The sequence below is a fragment of the Cervus canadensis genome, chromosome 33, assembly GCF_019320065.1.
Source record: "Cervus canadensis isolate Bull #8, Minnesota chromosome 33, ASM1932006v1, whole genome shotgun sequence".
Classification (NCBI taxonomy): Eukaryota; Metazoa; Chordata; class Mammalia; order Artiodactyla; family Cervidae; genus Cervus; species Cervus canadensis.
The window spans coordinates 10305873-10328767 of NC_057418.1; the positions used below are offsets into that span (position 1 = coordinate 10305873).

The window sequence follows — 22895 nt, forward strand, 5'->3', positions numbered from 1 at the left end:
CATTTCCTATCCATGACCTATGAAAATTTCCTCCAATTTCTCTAATTGCTTACTTCAAGTAATTCAGACTTACACATGATAAAAAAATACAGCATGGCACCGTTTCTATCAATCCATTAAATATTTATCCATCATTCTCTTGGCTACAGTACTATGATATATGCTGTAAGTGAAACAAGGTAGTTTAAAACACAGCCCTCAGCCTTCAGAAAACTTGTCAGAGACACAGCATAAATACATGGAAATGATAAGAGCTAACATTTCAGGGCTGCCCACATAACACCGAAGTGTGAGCGATGCCAGAATAAGCTGATTCCCTCCAGGCTGCTCGATCGCAGTCATGGCTTTGCTAGCATCTCAGTTACTAAATCGAGAGACCCTACATATTAAAAAGCAGAGACGTCACTTGGCCAACAAAGGTCCATATAGTCAAAGCTATGGTTTTTCCAGTAATCATGTACCAATGTGAGAGTTGGACAACAAAAGAAGGCTGAACGCCAAAGAATTGATGCTTTTGAACTGTGGTGCTGGAGAAGACTCAAGAGTCCTGTGGGCAGGAAGGAGATCCAACCAGTCCATCCTAAAGGATATCAACTCTGAATATTCATTGGAAGGACTGAAGCTGAAGCTCCTATCCTTTGGCCACCTGATGCGAAGAGCCAACTCATTGGAAAAGACCCTGATGCTGGGAAAGACTGATGGCAGGAGAAGGGGGCGACAGAGGATGAGATGGTTGGATGGTATCATCGACTCAATGGAGATGAGTTTGAGCAAACTCTGGGAGATAGTGAAGGAGAGGGAAGCCTGGCGTGCTGCAGTCCATGAGGTCGAAAAGAGTCAGATACAACCTTGCAGCTGAACAAGAGACCCTGAAGTTATCCTTGATGCTTCCATTTCCTCCACCTCCCACAAACTATCAAGGTCTTGTCTATTCCACCTCCAAGATACATCTCCTATTTGTTCATTTCACTCCATCTTCTCTACTAGCACTGCAGACCATGCCACCATCATCCTGGCCTGAGCCATTGTAACTGGCTTTTACCTGGGCCCCCTGCTTTTCCTCTTGCCTATCAATCTGTTTTTTTACCCAGCTGTCAAAGGGCTCTTTCAATAACATATATCAGATGCCTTCTCTTGGCTGCTCAAGCCCCCTCCCTTGCTCCTGGGATAAAGATAAAATAGATCACTGTCACCTACGAGGGCTTAACTATCCAAACCCTGCCTCTCTCTCTAGCCTCAGCCTGTATCCCTCTCCACTCACTCAGCACGACCTTCTATCTGTTCCTGATGATGCCAAGGGAGGGGGCACTAGTGCAAACACAAGCGGAACTGGGAAGAATGAAGGAGACATCAGACTGGACGCCCCTGAGGAAGAGAGCCTGACTGGAGCTTAGGGGTCAGGGAAGGGAGGTGAACACAAAGCCAAGGATTTCAATCTCTGTTCCGGGCAGTGGGAATCCTGGAAGGATTCAGAGTAGGAAAGAAAACATAACTAAAGCTGTGCATTTTGACAGTCTGGGCAGAAAACAGAATGCACTGAGAAAGAAAGAAATGAGATTTAAGGAAATTAGGTGGGAAGCTACAAAGCAAGACCAGATCACAAAAGCTGATGCATGAACTTGATGTTAAGAAGAAAGAATCACTGAGACCAGCCAACTGGTTACAGATATTGAAAGAGAGGAAGAAGAAGGCATTGAAGGCCACTCCATAGTTGTAAATGGGGCTCCTTAAAAGAGAATGCGATCCTTAACAAAAAGCAAGAATTCAGAAGCAGAACCAGACTTAATAATATTTATGAACAAATTACATTTGGGGGCATTTCTTATGTATTAGGTAATGAATCATAAACAGAGACTGACTTCTATTTAAAATATGAGATGAACTTCAAGAGGGTGAGATTTGATTTGGTGAGTAGAGTGACACGCACAGTTTTGAAAGGTTGGGATTTAAGGGGAACAGGACTTCTAAAGTGATAACATCCAAGAGTTCCAAGCCAAAATGCAGACCTGGAAATTATCTGGTATGGCTGAGTCTGAGGAAATGAGAGAGACCTCTACAAGAAAAAGCTGGAGAGAAAGCAGAGGGCTGAAAACTATAATGAGATGGGGAGAAAAGTCTATTTATCATTCTTCCAGGGAGTCCAGGAGCCCAAATCATATGTTCCATGTCAGCAGAATGGAGAACAATGCATTGCTTCTCTTATCCTTTAAACTAAATGAATGATAGTAAACATTTATTCATTACGTGCAGGTGCCAAGGAATGAATGGTCATATGTTTACCACAGCCCACTGATGGAAGGAATCTTGTCTCCATTTCACAGGTGAGGATTCAGGTAAGGCTTGCAAGGTCACACAGCTGAGCTGTGATGTGTCTAGGACACCAGTCCATGGACTCCTTTTCCGGAGGGCCTGCCATTATGGCCAGGGGGCTGAGCAACCTCCCGAGTGTCCTTGATTCACTGGCACACCAACCCTTTGCTTCAGGTCACCTTGCACGGACCCCTGCATGAGCCAACTTACTGCCTCGTAGCAAACAGCCAAGAAGTACCAAATGCCCTCATGGCCCCACTTGATTATTTATGACCATGTTATTCTCTGAGACACTTGTATCTCAGGTAATGAAGCAGAAACTGGGCCGGAAAGTATGAGAAGAACCTCCAAAGGTTGCAATTTGATTTTTAAATCAAGCACATTAAGGTGTTCTTTTCACAAGTTCTCCTTCATGGAACAGTAATTGGAAGACTAGTCAGGAAGAGGAAAAATAAACATACCCTGCTTCTAAAATGTTACCAAGATCTCAGAGAGGGTTCACCAAACTAATTCTTTGACCCAAGCTACTGTCTAAGCAGAAAAGAAAGGCAAGCATATCAAGAGATGGCTTTTCCAATCTTCTAGAGCTTAAACTTTTGAGGGAGTTGTAAAAGAGCAACAGAATCAAATACTCCTATTTTTGAAAAGAATTTTGACTCAAAACTACAAAAGAGAAGGCTCCAAATCTTCTAAGTTACAAGGTAAGGACAAACAGGTGAGAAGCCATTACACCAGAAAAGCACTATTGGAATTTTGGAATATTATTCCTCTACTGCTGGATACAGTTCTGTACCTTCAGAAGCCTTAATATCATGTGTATTTGTGTATAAGATAAGAAGTAGAATACATTATTACTGAAAGACTGGGCATTGAGAAATAACATCTGTGTAAAACATTCTGAGAGAAGAGGAATATCAGATGTCTGGGTGTGTATTGAGCAGTAGGTAGGTAAAGAAAGAAAGATGACTCATGCAAATAGCAGAGAAAATCAGATTCCAACTATCTTCAAACCCCATGGGATGAGGTTTCGGAATCTTTGAAGGTATTCCGCATGCTGAGGCTTTCCCAAGTTCCTGGTCTCACTGTACTTTTTGGAATCTCTTCTCTAAGGCAGTACTGTTATTCAATGTCCCATTGTTGGTGACCAAAAAAAAAAAAAGGGACAAAGAAGTAAGCAGCAGGAGGCACTTCTGGGCCTGAGCTAAGAGCCAACCCAGCAAGCCTGCAATGGGGAGAAAGAATGGGGGAGTGGTTGTGGATGGTGTGTTTTTTAAAAGGATACCAGCTATTGAAAAAAGCACCTTTTCACAATGATGAACACTAATAATATGGGAACATTTATTTCCCAAGTTGGCTCACATAGAGCTTAGAAATACCATTACGGCAATTTCTATTTATAGATTGCTGCCAATCCTGATTTTGAAATACCTAATAATCCAAAGCAAATAAAAGACTGTGATCAAGAACAGACACTTTAGGTGCAACAACTGTCTTTTATTAATAAGGTACTAATTCTAAAACAATTAAACCTGCTTCTCGAAGGAGAAAGACCACCTTTCCTTAAGTTTCAAAACAATGAGGCATGGTCATAAAATAACAAGACTGGTCTCTTCAGCCCACACTTGTTTTCATGGTTATAAAAACACATGGCTCAAAATTGAGACGAATTCTCTCCGATTATCTCTACTACTTTTGTTTAAAAAATAATAATGCCAACTCTGTTTTCAATTTTTAAAAGTTACATAAAGGTGAACATAAGTACGTGTGGAGCATGAATTAAATTTCTGGAAAGACATGCCCTCAGCCACCAAATATAACTGAAATATATGCCCCAAATACTCAGCTTTTGAGAGGGACTTAGCACTGGAAACACAGCAGCTGACTTGAGTCAACGGATGACTTGTTCATAATGTGTAATATTGGGTCAACTCACAAACCTGCTTCCCCACACGTCCAGACTATCAGTGGGAATGATCAGTCCTTCTCTGCCATTCAGGTGAATGCTACCTCCTCTGAAAAACCTCCATGACCACTGGAGGGATGGGCTACCCACTCTTTGAGATATTGCCTTATGCTAATTTCTAATTTGTTTGTTTGCTTATTTGCTTGACCATCCCCCCCACCCCCAGCAACACTCTGGCATGTCTCAGTTGTCTCCTGGGACAATTATGAAAGAGTTGTCTCCACTTTCAGCCTCCATAGTGAGTCTCTTGCAGCACCAAACCCAAAACCTGGCACAAAGTTCATGTTCCATCAATATTTGCTTCATAAAATCTGTTACACTGAACTGATGCATGAAGCAATCCTTGTTCTTTTCCTGTTGAGATGTGAAGGATAAGTTTATCATGGCAACATTATTCATGCTGCAATGAGTCCCTGACCTGAAGTCGTAAATTTCTTAAATCTTAATTTCTTCAACTTCTGATTTAAGGGAAATTTACCCATTGTACTTTTAATCTTATCATCATAAATGGAAATATGTGCAGATTTTTATGCAGTATGCTATTTCCACTCTACATTTCAGAAATACATTAAGGTTTTAAATACTGGCTTACTTTCCAAAATGAAAACATGACCATTGACATAACCATGCTAATTCCAAAATACAATTATACTTTATGCATTTAAATTTCTTAAATTTATCTTTATCACTCTTTAATTTTTAATTTTCTGTGGAGGGTAAGAACTTTGTAGTGTGGTTTCCAAGGTCTTAAAGTGTGCTCTATAATACTTAGGAACTTAAGTCAATCTCAATGTAAAGATGATAGAGATATGTAGACATATCTCCATATGTGTGTGTATGTGTATATATGTGTGTATATGTATTGAAACATTTATAATTCATTTATATAGTATACATATAGATATACAGTATATATATATCAATACTTGTGTATCTGTATATATAGATATGCACACACACATATGTGTGTGTATCAGTGCATTTATATATACATGCTGCTTTAGTAACACTCATAATTATACAAAATTGAATATACTATGTAGTTTTGTTCTAAATATAATTATATATAGAAAAAAACAGGCATCAGTGTCATCTCCCTCTAGTATAAATAAAGTTTCACTATAAAGGGATACTTATGTAAAATAGCCATATTTATATTGATACATCAGAAACTTTAAAAGGAAGAGACAGAAATTAATTATTTGTGGAAATAGAAAATATACCAGCAATTAACTGATAAAAAAGAAAAGATAAAAACATTTATGGAAGGGTTAAGTAAAATACTCACAGTATTCTTCTGGCAAATGATTTCCTGAAAAAAGAGAAAAGAGAAGAATAAAGCAAAAGTTAATACAAAATTAATTAATTCAACTAATTAACTGAAATATTCTACATGGCAAAATTTGTATTAACAATTTTATTTATTTATCACTAGCAATTAGAAATTCAGAATGTGAAGAATATAAGGTATCAACTAAGTTCCTGCATCTGAGTTTACAGTCTGATGAAGGGCACAAGAGTGCACAAAAATATCAACTATGGTTTAAGGAAGACACCATAAACATGTAGAATCCAAAACTGAAATCTGAAAATCATTTCTGCAGAGTATGTATGCGCAGAATTATCTTATCAGCTACAATCTTTGGGGAAAGAGATTAAAATGAGTTAGCTTTCCCAAAGCACAGTCTCAATCATGCCCTGAGAAGGAACCCAGCAGCATGCTTGGAGAAAAGCTAGAAATAAAGGGTGCTGGCTACTGGGCGGTGGGCAAATCATATGTAGACAATAAGGACATCTGACAATAACTAGTCATAAATGTTATGTATTGTTCTGTAAGAAGTAAAATATGATAAATACATTGCAGGTGGTGCCCCATCTTCTCGATTATGAGAAATAAATGCGATCATGGGAATAATGTGGCTATATCATATCTGGCACATAGAAAGCTCTTGATAAAGCCAGCTATTATTATTCCTAGACTTCAAGATGAGTAGAGACGTGGAAGAGACAATCTAGAAGAGTCTGGGGCCTAAAAGCTTCATGAGGTTGGGGAACCATGATTGAGAAAGGAGAGAATGGGACTGTGTTTTAGAAAAGATGGCATGTGTGTTGCCGGGGAAACAGGAAATGTGAGGCATTTGTGGAGTCTACAGTGTGGTCCATCTGGCTAAGACCAGAAGCGGAACCAACCCAGGCGAGGTACGAGAGGAGCAGAGGAGTGATGCAGGCTGTCACTCACCCCAGGGGACCGGCTGTCATTCATCCCAGGATCGACGTGGGGCAAAGGGGAACCTAGGAGGGCTTCAGCTTAGGGCAGGAGGTAAGATTTCTGAATGATTAAGGGTAACAGATGAGTAAACAAAAAGAGGAAGGGATTGTGCAGGGTAATTCTGAGAGCCATAAAGATGTATATAAAATACTAAAAGAGGCCCTTCAGTACTCACAATCTTGCTGATGAAAAAAAGAACACATACACATGTAAAAAGAAACTTAAGTCTCTGCATACAACCGTGTATGCATATCTGTCCTACATCCAAAGAGCAATACAACAGTAAGAACTGGGGTTTCTGGGGAAAAGATGTTCCTAGGGACCGAAAAAGGTTGAAGATCAGCAAAGAAGGTGGAATTCAAGAGGACAGTCATATCTTCCAAAGACAAAGCGGGGAGGTAGGAATCCAGGCTAGAGGACTAGGAATGCAAAGGCCCATTTAGGAAACAATAAATATTATTCCTGGGGCTAAAGAAAACAGCTCATTTTTTTGAGAAGTATAGAAGAGAGAAATAAAAGGGTTTCCTTTTATTATTGAAAAGATCTTGAATTCAATCATTGGGCTAAAACAGAAAGTTCATTTTGGCACATACTGATAATAATATAAAGTTATTTGGGGCCTAATTGAAGAAAGCCTTGAATGCCAAAATAAAGTTCCTCTGTTGTGTGGGCATTTGGGCATATGAGAGTAAAAGTGTTTTTTCAGGTGAGTGACAGACATATAAAAGTCTCTGCACACACTGGGACATTGTTTGTAAAAGCAAAGGTTGGGAACAACACAAATGTTCAACTAGAAACTGGCCGACTAAACTATGGTTCCTTGACACGATGGAATACAATGCAGCTGAACAAAAGATGAGAAAGTTCTCTATGAAGTGATATGGAAAGATCTCCAAGATACACTGCCTAGCGAACAAAGGGAAAGGACAGAATGGTTGTTACCCTGTTTCTACTTATGTATCTAAAAGGGAGAAAAATAAAAATCCTCATTTGTCTACTTCTAAAATCTCACTAGAAGGATATACAAGAAACCAATAACAGTGGCTGCCAATGGAGAGGGGATCCGACTGCCTGGAGGACAAGGATGAGAGGACAGCTTTTCAATAATATATTCTTTTCGTAGTTATAAATGTTTATATTGGGTGAATGCATTACCCAAGAAAGACAAGTGATTAAAAGGTAAACCTTGTAAAAGTCTTAAAAATATGAATTAGATGGTGGTATTTAGTATTTGATGGAAAAAAGCATTCAGGTAGTTATCGCCAAAGTCCAGGAATGTCTGGACTTTGGACTTGGACAATGGTAGTGCCCTGGGGGATGGAAATCAAGAGACAGATGAGCAATGATGTAGAGGAAAGGTGAAAGTGTCTTTTCCCACAATGTTTCACAGGTAGTTAATGCATCTCTCCACCTCCCCCACTACACTCGCACGCACATGCACACACACACACACACACACACACACACGGTTCATGAAAAACACAAAGCCAGGATAGTCTAGCTATCCTGGCTCAGATAGTCACAAAGCCAGGAATATAGTATGCAGAATTTTCTGAACTTGATTTATGGAGCATCTCTCCAGAATAGCAAACCACACTCTTTCCTAGATAGTCATAGCCTTCTCTCATCCCTCTAAGCAAAAAAAGAAAAAAGAAAGAAAAGGAAAACAACACTCTTCTCTTAATCGTGTACCACACAGCATCCTCTGCATATTGCACAGGAAACCCTGTTCTCTCGTGACTGCCTGCAGTGATACCTAACCTCCTAACAGAAGCAGCTGATGTCCTTATCTTTGCCCTCATGACTCCGCATACAGACCTCTGAGACAGCACTGGATATACCACACTGCAATTACCGCTTTATATGCTTCTCCTATCCTACATCATGAGTTCCTTGGGTGCAAGAGCCATGTTTAGTTCATATTTGTATCCCCACTGATTGCCTAGCAGATTGCAGGGCATATAGTTGGTGCTCAATAAAAGAATGAATACATTAACTAATTCATGAATGTAAAAAATATTGGACTCTGAATTAGGATAGATAGGTGTAAGTCTTGGCTCTGCTCCCGACTGGCCATGTGTCATCTCACCTCTCTCTACTGTAACTCACTAAGAACTGGAGAGAGGGATTGTTGGTCCCTTCCGGTGCTGTATCCTATCACCTACTTTTGGTTAAAGGCCTATCAGAGTCAGCATTGTTCTCGAGCCACTGGAAGGAGCGATGTCCTTATGCCCAGCACAGGAGCTACTCAACCATGATTTCTGTTTGGTGAACCAGACACAGAGATGGAGGTGGTGATGAAGGGAGCTGTGATGCTGGCTGAATGAGCTGAAGGCTCCCTTCTGGCTGTCACCAAAGGAAATAACCACGGTTGTTACTGGCCTACAGCCAGTATGTTATGTCCTCCTGAAGAATTACTTATTGAAGTAATAACCCTCTTACATGTCTTCTTTGCTTCCATTTCAGGTAATGTACGCATCATAAAAAATTCTAAAACTATATTCAATCATCCTTATAGCCGTCCTACTGAATTTTTATTAACTGCTTGCTCACGTTTTTATAGAAGCTAAACGGGTACAAATGGTTCTCCTGAAGAAGAGCTTACTCACAGCTTACGATGTAACCTTAAAGGAGGCATCAACTTTAAAGAAAGAAAGGTACTATTTGTGCATTTTAACTCAGTACAAATAAATAGCAAACAAGACCTGAAAAGGTATCTAACCACTGAGGTGGAACAGTGAATATTTGCATGCGTGCGTGCTCAGTTGTTTCAATCGGGTCCAACTTTTTGTGACCCCAATGGACTATAGCCCACCAGGCTCCTGTGTCCATGGGATTCTCCAGACAAGAATAGGGAGTGGGTTGCCATGTCCTCCTCAGGGGATCTTCCTGACCCAGGGATCAAACTTTCATCTCTTGCATCTCCTGGACTACAGGTGGATTCTCTACTGCTGAGCCACCGGGGAAGCCCCAGTGACTAATCTGTGCTAAATCCATTGAAGGGGAATAAAAAGGAGGAAGGGGAATAAATTTAACAGGCAACTGCAATACTTCACATCACTCAGTGGAAATGTCTTGTCTAAAGAGCCTAAAAATGAAAAAACAAAAATCAACATAAACTCCAGGTCCTTAACCGTGAACTGTTTCTGAAGATGCATCACCCCACTACAACTTCGTTCTTGCCTAAAGTCTTTAGGGGACCTTTAACCAATGTACTCTCTGGCTGTACCAAAAACATCCTCAAATGTTTTCTCCAGGATGCTTTGATAACCAACCCAGGAAGCAAGGCAAACCAGACAATCTAGCATAGGTCTCAATCCAAAGGAAGACAAAGACAACTTTTGAGAGCTACTTGGGACAATGTAACACTGAAGAGGTCATCATAAGGATAAATAAATGTGGAAGAGTCTCCAAAATTGGAAAGTTTCTCTGCCTAACATTTAGGTAATTACAGCCAGGGGAAGGAAGTGGGAACAGCTGGTGTGAGGTTGCCAAACCAAATGGACACAGGGTGGAAGAAAGAGTTAGCAACCAGGATCTGTTTCCTGAAAGAAAAGAAAGGCACAGGCTGGTGGTTTTTGGCCAGGGAAAAAGACCATGGCTCCCTGCTGGTGACCTTCAAGGTCTTCTCTTCTGAGATTGCTTTCTGTCCCAATGGAATGTGGCAAGTTTTCCACTAAAATTGGGGAAAAAAGGAATCTTTATTGTACTCCCCAGCTCCATCTTCTTACTGAATTTCAATGCCTCAAAGCTAAACAAAGATATGTCATATGGGCTGAGGTGAACACCATGGGCCTCACTGAGAAGATGGGGCTGATCTTTACCCTTCTACATGCTGGGTGGGCTTAGGTAGAACACTCCAACACAGGTGTCACAGAACTGGTTCATCTTTAAAGTCGGGGAACCAGGCACTCTTGTGTTTACATGTTATGCTTACATAAAAGCTCAAGGTAAAAAAAAAAAAAACAAAACTCAGTCTAACAAAAACCTGGAAAATCATATTTTTAATGGACATATGAAATCTGTGGACAGATATACAGGAAAATATACCTGATGACAAGTCCAAGAATATAGGGTTTTTCCTACTCTGATGCTTGACTGTGTGTGTACCTCTAAATCATTGCATCTCTGTGGATTTAGTTCTCATGTGTAAAGAAAGTATCTTCCATCTGCTCAATCTGCATAGTAACAGCACTGCCCATCTCAATGGGTCTTGTTTAAAGACCAAATGAAATAAATTTATGACAGACCTTTAAGCATTTAAAGTCACATGCAACATGAGGTATTAATACTATCAAAGCAGACAAGCCCAACTCATTTCCTATGTTATCGAATGCAGAGGCATCTTACACCTGCGTTCTTTTCCTGGGAAGGAACACATCAGGATTATGGAGAAGACATATGAGCAACTGTTAATAAAAACAACCTGCATCCAAAATCAGGTTTAATGATACCCAAACTTGAAAATAATCCTAAAAGAAATTCTAGACTTTCCTCTCCTCCTCTATTAATTTTGTTTCATGTTAAAAAAATATATCTTGGTGGGAAAACTCTTACTGCAAGTAGATACGTATCTTTAAATGGGGCTAAGATGCTGAAGAGTGACATTTTATACATACAGCACTTGAAGGAGCTTCTTAACACAAACTTCTTATAATATGCTGTTATTATTATAATCAACTTCCTCTTCTTTGTCACCATCACTTCTTTCAGCGAGGCATAATTGGACCTTATTATTCAAGTACAGGTATTTCTATTTTTAAAAAACTGTATTATTGAAAAGTTACAGATATAATGAATTCTAGCATGGTAAATTATACTTTACACATAGATTTTAGCCAAACTTTCAAGGATGCTTTCTTAAAAGACTCAAATAGGATGGAGGTTTGCAGTGCCACAAAGATCAACTTTCAGAGAAAGAAGCATTTATTTATAACGAACAAACAGCTCTAGAATTCAGCTGGGTGGGAGGTAGGAGGCTTTCAGACTCACACCCTCTGTGTACAGAGGTATTCCTTCTTGCTTTTTAAGGTATTCAAATTCATGAGCCTGTGATGAAAATCTCGTCAAATGAAGAGAATACACCCAGAGATGTGATGGCATCCTCCGCTCACTACGTAGCCTAGATTTCCTTCTCCTTTGGATGAGATGGCAGTAAGATGCTAGACGCAATGAGATGGGGGAGCGGAAAGGAGGTCAGGAAGGAAAGCAAGGGCATCCTTTATCCAGCATATACATAATTCCTTTGAAGATGTAATCTTGTTACCTGACATCAAAGAAAACTGGATTTTCCAGTCACAAGCCCTTTCCAAAGCTCAGAGATACAACAGCTGGAAATCCACTCCTGCTAAAGACATCTTCATCTAGTTTGTCAATTCAAGATCTTGAGAGAAAATCTTAATAACATAGTGCTCACAGGGATTTCTTCTCTATTTCTCCCCCAAATTACCTCCCTTTCCCCCCAATTTGACATGGAACTACATAGCTCAGAGGAAAGTTAGATCATTTCTAAAATAAGTAAGATAAAAGAACTAGAAGTTTTTTCTCTCGATAGAAAATATTTTTTCCATGAAATATTAACAAGGATATGTGATGATTATACTGGACAGAGGAGATACAGAGGGCCATGGTTTACAAATCAATGGCCAGTTATTAAGTCAGTAAGACACTTAAGAAAATGTCCAGGAGCAGCACTGTTCCATGGGGCACAGCCAATGTTTCCGGCTCACAAATCGTTAAGACTACTTTATAGGATTATATCCTCAAATGACTTTTTTTCCCTAACGTTTACCATGTACTTTGTACCACTAAGTTAAGTGCTACTTTAGAGTGCTGAAAAGAATGTAGTAAAACTTCATTATTAAACTAAGAGAATTATAAACCTTTGGGAAAATACCAATCTTACTTTCCTACTCAGTTCAATCTAAAACTAAATTCATCTTAGTTCTTTATCTTGGTAAAAGAGATAAAACTTTAAGAAAAGGAAGTAGTGGTATAACAGGAAAAAAAGTTTTTTGAGTTTAAGAACACTCCAGAATCTGAGCTAATTTGCCAAATACATGTGAAAATTTAACTTAAGTTCAAGGTTGTTGTTGTTTAGTCACCGAGTCGGGTCTGATTCTTTTGCCACCCCATGAATGGTAGCCTGCCTGGCTCCTTGGTTCATGAGATTTCCCAGGCAAAAACACAGGAGTGGGTTAGCATTTCCTCCAGGAGCTCTTCCTGACCCAGGGATTGAACCTGAATCTCCTGCACTGCAGACAGATTCTTTACCACTGAGCCACCAGGGAAGCCCTAAGTTCAAGGTATTTATAACAATATTACTTTGATCTCCTCAACAAATTACTAGAAACTAGTATTAGGCTGGTCAGAAAGTTCATTCAGGCTTTCCCATAAGATGGTATGAAAAAACCTGAATGAATTTGCTGACCAACCCAATATAATCACCAAAATTCACGGTATTGACATCATTGCCTGGTCTTCTAAAAACTATAACCATTTGCTTCAAGTGGAAATGAATATTATCAGCAAAATGGACTCAATATCCAATTTCTCGCATACAAACTCCAATGGAGATTGAGTCCCTCTGTACCTACAGATAAACATCATGGGTCTAAGTACCATGCAACTTTTGAATGAGCAACTATGACAGTCCTCAAGGTTCATCCATGTAGTAGCATGTGTCAGAATTTCCTTCCTTTTTAAGGCTGAATAATATTCCATTGTATGTGTATACCACATTTTGTTTTATCCATGCATCCACTGATGGACATTCAGGCTGCTTCCATATTTGGCTATTTTAAGTACTGCTGTTATGAACATGGGTGCATAAATATTTCTTTGAGATCATGCTTTCAATACTTTGAGGTATATATATATCCAAAGTGCAATTGCAGGATCATATGAAAAAATGGCCATATTGTTACAAATCACTGATTTTTTAAAGGGGGAATTTAGTGATAACGTTACATATTTTGGTTTGTGCACACACAGTTTCATGCTAGTCAGATCCCGGCCTAGAAAATACTAGTTGCATTGAGGCAGAGGAAGAGTTTCAGCCACCAAATATACTATATTCAGTGAGATGGCAAAAGATTAAGCATGTGGATAGACTGCTGTAAAGAGCAGTTTATGAAGGCAAATCCCACCTGGAAAGTGACATTTCAAGCAACAGTTACAGAGGAAAATACAACTAAATTTCTTGAATAAGGAATGATCTCACATAATCATAATGTTTCAACATAGGCTGTGTCACCACTAACTGGTATGCATATCAATCTCTAGACATTTATTCTGCAACGGATAAAATGGGAACAAAGCCTATCTTAGTGAAGAAAGAATAATTCCAAATGCATGTGAGGCCTTCTAATCACAGTTAGAACATTAGGAAAAAAATATTTTGAGATTCAAATGCCAAAAATATATGTAAGTTATCCTAAAGGACACAGAAAGTAACAGACTATAACAATTTTTTTCATTAAAAACATTAGTTATGAAATATTTAAAGAATATAAAACTTAGTCACTCACTCCTTTAGCACAGCAAAGAAAACCACCAACAAAATAAAAAGGAAATCTAATAAATGGGAAAAGATAATTGCAAATATATCTAATAAGAGGTTAATATCCAAAACATGTAAAGAACTCATACAACTCAATTTTTAAAAAATCAATTAAAAACTGACAGGGGATCTGAAATAGACATTTTTAAAAAGAAGACATACACTTTTCAACAGGCATATAAAAGATGCTCAACATCACTAATTATCAGGCAAATACAAATCAAAACCACAATGAGATATCACCTCACATCTGTCAGAATGGCTATTGTAGAAAGACAACAAACTGTTGGCAAGAATATGGAGAAAAGGGAACCCTCATACACTGTTGGCAGGAATGCAAATTAGTGCAGTCTCTGTGGAAACAGTACAGTGGTTCCTCAAAAAATTAAAAATAGATCTACCGTTTTTGTTGTTGTTCAGTCATCCAGTAGTGTCCGACTCTTCACGACCCCATGGACTGCAGCATGCCAGGCCTCCCTGTCCCTCACCATCTCCCAGAGTTTGCCAAAGTTCATGTTCGTTTCATCAGTGATGCCTTCCAGCCATCTCATCCTCTGATGCACTCCTCTCCTTCTGCCCTCAATGTTTCCCAGCATCAGGGACTTATCCAATGAGCCATCTGTTTGCATCAGATAACCAAAATATTGGAGCTTCAGCTTCAGCATCGGTCCTTCCAGTGAATATTCAGGGTTGATCTCCCTGAAGATTGACTGGTTTGATCTCCTTGCTGTCCAGGGGACTTTCAGGAGTCTTCTCCAGCACTACAGTTCGAAGGCATCAATTCTGTGGTGTTCTGCCTTCTTTACAGTCCAGCTCTCACAACTGTATGTGACCACTGGGAAAACCACAGCCTTGACTATACGGACCTTTGTCATATACGATATGATCCAGCAAATTCACTTCTGAGTGTTTATTCAAAGAAAATACAAACACTAATTTGAAGAGATATATGCACTCCCATTCACTGCAGCACTGTTTACACTAGCCAAGATATATAAGCAACCTAGATGTCTATCAGTAGATGAATAAATAAAGAAGATGTGCTACACACACACACACACACACACATAGGAATACTACTCAGCCATAAAAAGAATGAAACTGTGCCATTTGCAACAACATAAATGGAGCTAGAGAATACTTATGCTGAGTGAAATAGTCAGACAGATAAAGACAACCTCCATATGATGTCACTTATATGCAGAATTAACAAACAAAAAGAGGCAAATAAAACATAATAGAAATAGACTCATAGATACAGAGAACAAATTATAGTTGCTAAAGGGGAGGGATGTGTGAAGATAAGGAAAATTCGTGGAGCGGATAAAGTGGTACAAGTTTCCAATTATAAAATAAGTATGTCATGCGCATATAGTATATAGCATAGGGAATAACAGGAATAAAGTACTTTGGCCACCTGATGCAAGGAGTCAACTCATTGAAGAAGACCCTGACCCTGGGAAAGATTGAGGGCAGGAGGAGAAGTGGGGGGCACAGAGGATGAGATGGTTGGATGGCATCACCGACTCAGTGGACGTGAGCTTGAGCAAACTCTGGGAGATCGTGAAGGCCAGGGAAGCCTGGTGTGCTGCAGTCCATGGGGTCACAAACAGTCAGACATGACTTAGTTACTGAACAATAGCAACACAGGGAGAAATATGGTCAGTGACGCTGTAGTGGACTGTGTATAGAGACAGATGGTAGCTAGACGTGCGGTGATCATTACTGTGTTATACACCTGAAATTAATACAATACTGTAAGTTGATCATACTTCAACTTAAAAAATTAACAAAATTTTTCACACACCCATGGATATACCATCCAGACTTAGAAATGCAATACATATAGTTGAATACTCCTTAATTCTATTCCACCTATCCTTCAAAGAAGTATTCATAATTTATTTATAATCCTCATATATACTTCTATCCTTTTATTACACAAATGTATAAACAGCACTGTCTTGCACGTGGTGACATTTTGTATAGATGGCATCATACTGTACTCACGTTTCTATACTTTGTTTTTTTTTTCTCTTAACACTGTTTTTGAGATATACTAATAGTGGTACTGAAAGCTCTAGTTAATTCAATTTTAAGTGCTCTAAACAGTCCATTAAATGACTAAACCAGAAAGTATTTTTATTCATTCTTCTGTTGATAGATATTCACCAATTTCTGTGACAGGAGGATTACCACAAACAATGTTTACATAAGCTTTCTTGATTATATCACCTTATGCATGCTAAAGACTTCTTTAAACAGAAATGATCTTTATTTTTCTCAAAAAATAAAAGAATCGGAACTTCTTAACGTTAAAGATCAGTGCATTTAAAGAAAACTACCACAACCTACACATTTGAAAGAGTTAAATGAAAATGACAAACTGAGTAAGAAAATCTTCTTTCTATAACTTTCAAAAGTAAATTTAAAATGAAATTTTAGAGGATTTGACATGATTAATCTATGTGGAGTAATTTTCCTGTGTATCCCAACATGGCTTTATTTAAGATTTTTTTATTACTTTATTTAAAAAATTTTTATGAGGCATAATTGACATGTAGCATTATATTAGTTTCAGGTGGGCCATATTCATGGTTTGATATTTGTGTACATTGGAAAATAATCATTTCAATACACGTAGTTAATATCTGTCACTACAGCTACTTACAAAATTGTTTTATCTTATAAGAACTTTTAAGGTCTACTTTCAAAAAATGTTTTTTAGAAGAGAAAGAGATTAGTTGAGACTACTAATCTGGGCAGAAGAAATATCAGTGGAACTATAAATATTCCATTAAATGACTATAACAGAAAGTATTCATATTCATTCTTCTGTTGATAGATATTTACCAATTTCTCTGGGGGAGAGATTATCACAAACAAAGTTAACATAAACTTTCTTCATTATATCTCCATATGCAAGCCAAAAAAAAATTTTTTTTTTTAACAGCACACATCTAGAGACAGAACTGCTGACTCTTGGTGATAAAGTCAGTTGATACTATAAGCTATTGCCAAATTGATCTTCAAAAGGTAGTGCCAACATTCTCTTCTACCAGCAATGCATACACTTCCCACACTTCAAAGCCCTGCCATTGGTATAATAAGGGCTTTTAATTGTTGACTAACTGATAGTGTGAATGATATTCCCTTGTTTTGTTTTGCTTTGCTTTCATATGAAGCATTATTTAAAAGTGAGTGGGGAGTGGCCTAGCGAAAAGAGAGGGAGCTAAATAAGGGAGAAGGGGTAGGAGTCAAGATTTATGGCTGAGAGGTATTGTTATAAAGGAATTTCTTTTTGTTTTTGTCTTTATTTATTTTTTAACTTTTTATTTTATATTGGAGTACAGTTATTAACAATGCTGTGATAGTTTCAGGTTTGCAGCAAAGTGATTCAATTGTACACATCTATTCTTTTTCTGCTCAATGTTATGTAACAACTTAAACAGGAGAAGAATTTATAAAGGAATTTCTGATGAGAGAAGAAATGGTTCATTAAAACAACTTCCTCACTCTACACAACAGCCATTCATTTCTCCCAAGCTCTTTCTGATGACATATGGACTCCATGTTATTTGTCCCACAGACTATCAGCCAATGGTTCCAGACCTACAGTCCCATTTACTGAGAGATCCCAAATGAATATCTGATCACTTCTATAATGTACCAAAAATCAGAAAACATTTGTTACAGCAGTTTCTGATTTTCAAACAAACGTAAATCTCAGCAGAGTCTCATTAATAGGCACATAAGATGTTTTCATGTTATCTATTTAAAGAAAATTGTGTTATTACTTTAAATAAATTTTTTCCTATTTGCTAAGGAAAAAATATCTATCAACTTCCCTTTCTCAAAGGGGAATGATGATCTTCTTTTTGAAAAAAATTATTTCATCCTTGCTACAGTGAGAGAGTATTTGCAATTTAAAACTGATACAAATTCTATTGCAAATACATGATCTGATTAGAGTCTAAATATCCTTTCATTTGAAAACTGAGACATAGATCTTAAGTACTTGTATGGTTCCTATCTATCAGGGGCTTAAACTTTAAAAAAAAAACTTTCCTGTGATTTCTTCCTAAGAATTTGCTGCCAAAGAGAAACAATTCTTTTCAACAAAGAACAGTAGATGAAAATAAAACTGGTACAGGTGTACTTTCTAGATGTCCAAAGAACCAATTTGAGTGAAGCTAGATATGCAACAAGAATACCATTCTCATTCTGTCTTGACCTGTGGAAACAGGCAGATACTTCATTTTTATTTTATTTACCTAATCCATATATAATATATTATTTATAAATATCTCTTATTTTGCCTATTTCACAGCAGCTTTCCTGTCTGTTGCTAGATGGTAGGGATAACAATTTCACTTATAACTACCTGCAACAGAAATAATTTTAAAAAATTAAAATACACACACACACACACAGACCTTTCTCAGTAGCAGAACCCAAGGAACCTCCAGGGCTCAGAGGAGGTTGTTAGACTGAAGGAAAACACTTTCTACCCCAGAACTTTGTGCTTTGCAACCAGATACTTGGGCCAGGTACACACTACATAAGAAAATAACAAAAGCTTACATTTACTGGAAGGAGGAAGACAAAAGAAGGGATGGATGTTGCATGAAACAACTCAGGACGTATGGTTGATGGGTTTTTCTAAATAAACACACTTAGGAATGTCTGCTATCCTTCTAACCAGAAGTAATTGGAGTCAAGTTTAGTGGTCAAGGGGGCCAGACTTTGGACTCAGGCAGACCTGGACCCAAATTTTCTACCTCACCTTAGGCAAATGACTGAATTTGTCAGAATTGTAGTTTGCAATCCTATAATTTGGTGATGGTATATATACCTCAAAGCTCAGGAGACGCAGGTTCAATCCCTGGGTCGGGGAGATTCCCTGGAGGAGAGCACGGCTACCCACTCCAATATTCTTGCCTGGAGAATCCCATGGACAGAGGAGCCTGGTGGGCTACAGTCCATAGGGTTGCACCGAGTCAGACATGATGAAGTGACTTAGTATGCACACATGCATATACCTCAAAGTGATGTTTTGAGGATTAATCCAGCCCCATCACTTCATGGCAAACAGAAGGGGAAAAAGTAGAAGCGGTGACAGATTTTATTTTCTTGGGCTCCAAAAATCACTGCAGATGGTGACTGCAGCTGTGAAATTAAAAGATGTTTGGTCCGTGGAAGGAAACCTATGATAAACCTAGACAGCATATTAAAAAGCAAAGACATCACATTGCTGACAAAGGTCTGTCTAGTCAAAGCTATGGTTTTTCCAGTAGTCATGTATGGATGTGAGAGTTGGACCATAAAGAAGGCTAAGCACCAAATAATTGATGCGTTTCAATTTTGCTGCTGGAGAAGACTCCTAAGTCCCTTGGACAGCAAGGAGATCAAAGCAGTCAATCCTAAATGAAATCAATCCTGGGGGACTTAATCTGAAGATGAAACTACAATACTTTGGCCACCTGTTGAGAACTGACTCATTGGAAAAGACTCTGATGCTGGGTAAGATTGAATGCAAAAGGAGAGGAGGATAGAAGAGAATGAGATGGTTGGATATCATCACTGACTCAATGGACATGAGTTTGAGCCAACTTCGGAAGATGGTGAAGGACAGGGAAGCCTGGCATGCTGCAGTCCATGAGGTCGCAAAAAACTGAACATGACTTAGTGACTGAACAGCAACACAATAACAAAAGGGCTGAGTACCTAGCACATAGTAAGTGCTCAATAACAAACAGCAATTAGGTATTGTACACAAGAAATGTGCATATTTTAGATAGACAAGCCTCTTGAAAGAACTATTTTATTCAAATAGCAATAACACATTTATACAAAGGCTGGCTGAAAACAAATCAATCAGTTTATTTGTCCCACACAAAGTTCTGATAAGATTAGCTTTATCTCTTCTCTCAAATGTAATTTTAAAAAATTTCCCTAGGAAAGAATGGGCATAAAATTAAATCACTAGATACCAGTAGGACAAGAATAAAAATACTGTACAGTGAAAAATGTCCAACACAACACTGCTTGCTTAAAATGAATTTACTGCAAAGAAAATAGAATAGAAAGAGTAAAATAACCTTTTCATCAACTTGCTAATATAAGTTTCAGTTCAGTTCACTCCAGTCACTCAGTTGTGTCCGACTCTTTGTAACCCCATGAACCGCAACACGCCAGGCCTGTCCATCACCAACTCCCAGAGTTCACCTAAACTCATGTCCATTGAGTCAGTGATGCCATCCAGCCATCTCATCCTCTGTCATCCCCTTCTCCTCCTGCCCTCAACCTTTCCCAGCATCAGGGTCTTTTCAAATGAGTCAGCTCTTCGCATCAGGTGGCCAAAGTATTGGAGTTTCAGCTTCAACATCAGTCCTTCCAATGAACACCCAGGACTGATCTCCTTTAGGATGGACTGGTTGGCTCTCCTTGCAGTCCAAGGGACTATCAAGAGTCTTCTCCAACACCACAGTTCAAAAGCATCAATTCTTTAGTGCTCAGCTTTTTTTTTATAGTCCAAACCTCACATCCATACACAACTACTGGAAAAGCCATAGTTATGACTAGTTGGACTTTTGTTGGCAAAGCAATGTCTCTGCTTTTTAACATGCTGTCTAGGTTGGTCATAACTTGCCTTCCAAGGAGTAAGTGTCTTTTAATTTCATGGCTGCAATCACCATCTGCAGTGATTTTGGAGCCCCCCAAAATAAAGTCAGCCACTGTTTCCCCACCTATTTGCCATGAAGTGATGGGACCGGATGCCATGATCTTAGTTTTCTGAATGTTGAGCTTTAAGCCAACTTTTTCACTCTCCTCTTTCACTTTCAAACAGTACTAAATCTCTTCATCAACCTGCTAATATAGGTTGCTAATATAGGTTGCAAAGAGTACTAAATCAAACTCTTTAATTAAAAATGTGTCATCATGAAATGTATGTACATTAATTAAAGGGGCAAATCTGGGGTAAGATTAAGTTTTTGCTGTTGTTTAGTTGCTAGGTAGGGGTTTCCTTAAAGAATTGCTCCAGGTGAAAAACAGATTTAGACAGATGGGGAAAATCTCTTACAACTGTTTCAGAGTATTCTGGAAAGGAATACCCAATCAATCCCCAGCACAATGGCCTGGCATGCAGAAAAGGTATTTGCTAAATGATCCTGCATATTTTTTAGAGAAAGCCATACAAGCTTTAGATACTCAGATAAAAGCAAAACACGACTACATTTTTTCCCTTGGGTTTTGGGTTAGAGATCTTCATATACCAATTCCAAAGTGATAGAAGCATGGTTCTGGGTTTCAGGACTCCACATCCCAAGGTTGGGTTTTTTTTTGTTTGTTTTTTTTTTAATTTTTATTGAATTTTACCAAGGTTCGCTTGGATTTGGAAACCTGGAGTGATGAATGAGAAAAAGCCACAAAGAGCTAGATGGAAGTTTCACAAAGGAAATGACTGATTATGAGGTTCAGAATGAGTTACATGCTAAACTGTTAGATGATTTTCAAAGAATCATACAGTGTAAAATCATTTGGCATTGCAAAAGCATTTTAGGCAATCTTCTTAAACAGAGAAAATACCCTCCTATCATTAAGTTACTATCATGGAGAGAATGCCATGAAACATGTTGAATTTTGTTGACAAATATAAGATCATGGTATCTGGTCCCATCACTTCATGGCAAATAGATGGGGAAACAGTGGACACAGTGGCTGACTATATTTTGGGGAGCTCCAAAATCACTGCAGATGGTGATTGCAGCCATGAAATTAAAATATGCTTACTCCTTGGAAGGAAAGTTATGACCAATCTAGACAGCATATTAAAAAGCAGAGACATTACTTTGACAATTTGTTGGTCCATCTGGTCAAGACTATGGTTTTTCCAGTGGTCATGTATGGATGTGAGAGTTGGACTATAAAAAAGCTGAGCAACGAAGCACTGATGCTTTTGAACTGTGGTATTGGAGAAGACTCTTGAGAGTCCCTTGGACTGCAAGGACCAGTCAATCCTACAGGAGATTAGTCCTGGGTGTTCACTGGAAGGACTGATGTTGAAGCTGAAACTCTAATACTTTGGCCACCTGATGCGAAAAGCTGACTCATGTGAAAAGACCCTGATGCTGGGAAAGATTGTGGGCAGGAGAAGGGGACAACAGATGATGAGATGGTTGGATGGCATCACCGACTCAATGGACATGGGTTTGGGTAAACTTGGGAGTTGGTGATGGACAGGGAGGCCTGGCGTGCTGCGGTTCATGGGGTCTCAAAGAGTCAAATACGACTGAGTGACTGAATTGAACTGAACTGATGGTACGTTTTTCTTCCTCCTCTTCCCACTTTAACTGAAATCATATTCCAGTGACAGAAGATGGCAATTTTCTGGTGAGAGAGAATTTGTACTCAGGGCACTTTCAGTAGACAGCATACTTCTAGTGGGAGTCAAGTGTGCCCCAGGAAACCCCCAGGTGACAGAGCATGCACGCTGACCATGCATTAGGTACCCTCTTCTTTCTCCAGGGTGTGCATTGACAACTTCCTGTTCACAACTGTCTCCTCAGCTGCAACTCCAACTGGGGCTCAGAACTCAACACTAAGTTTTCCCCTTAGCTGGGGGAAATTTCCACACTCAATTCCAGATAAACCTCACAATGCAACAGTAACTAGTCACTGTTGCATAATTATTTGACTGACAATAACATCCTTCCACAAACATATGCTACTTCATTTTTTCTTTCTGGATGCTGGAGAGGTATCCCTAAAACTGGGGCCTAAAGTAAATA

At 38.7% G+C, this 22895-nt stretch overlaps 1 protein-coding gene across 1 annotated transcript in view; it reads right to left on the reverse strand.

Moving 5' to 3' along the window:
* The window catches only part of MAP3K5 (mitogen-activated protein kinase kinase kinase 5), a 213252-nt gene that overhangs the window by 129608 nt on the left and 60749 nt on the right, over nt 1–22895 (reverse strand). Inside the window, exon 3 of the mRNA XM_043456974.1 lies at nt 5562–5585. Coding sequence (XP_043312909.1) covers nt 5562–5585 — 24 coding nt within the window. The remainder of the gene's footprint in view (nt 1–5561; nt 5586–22895) is intronic.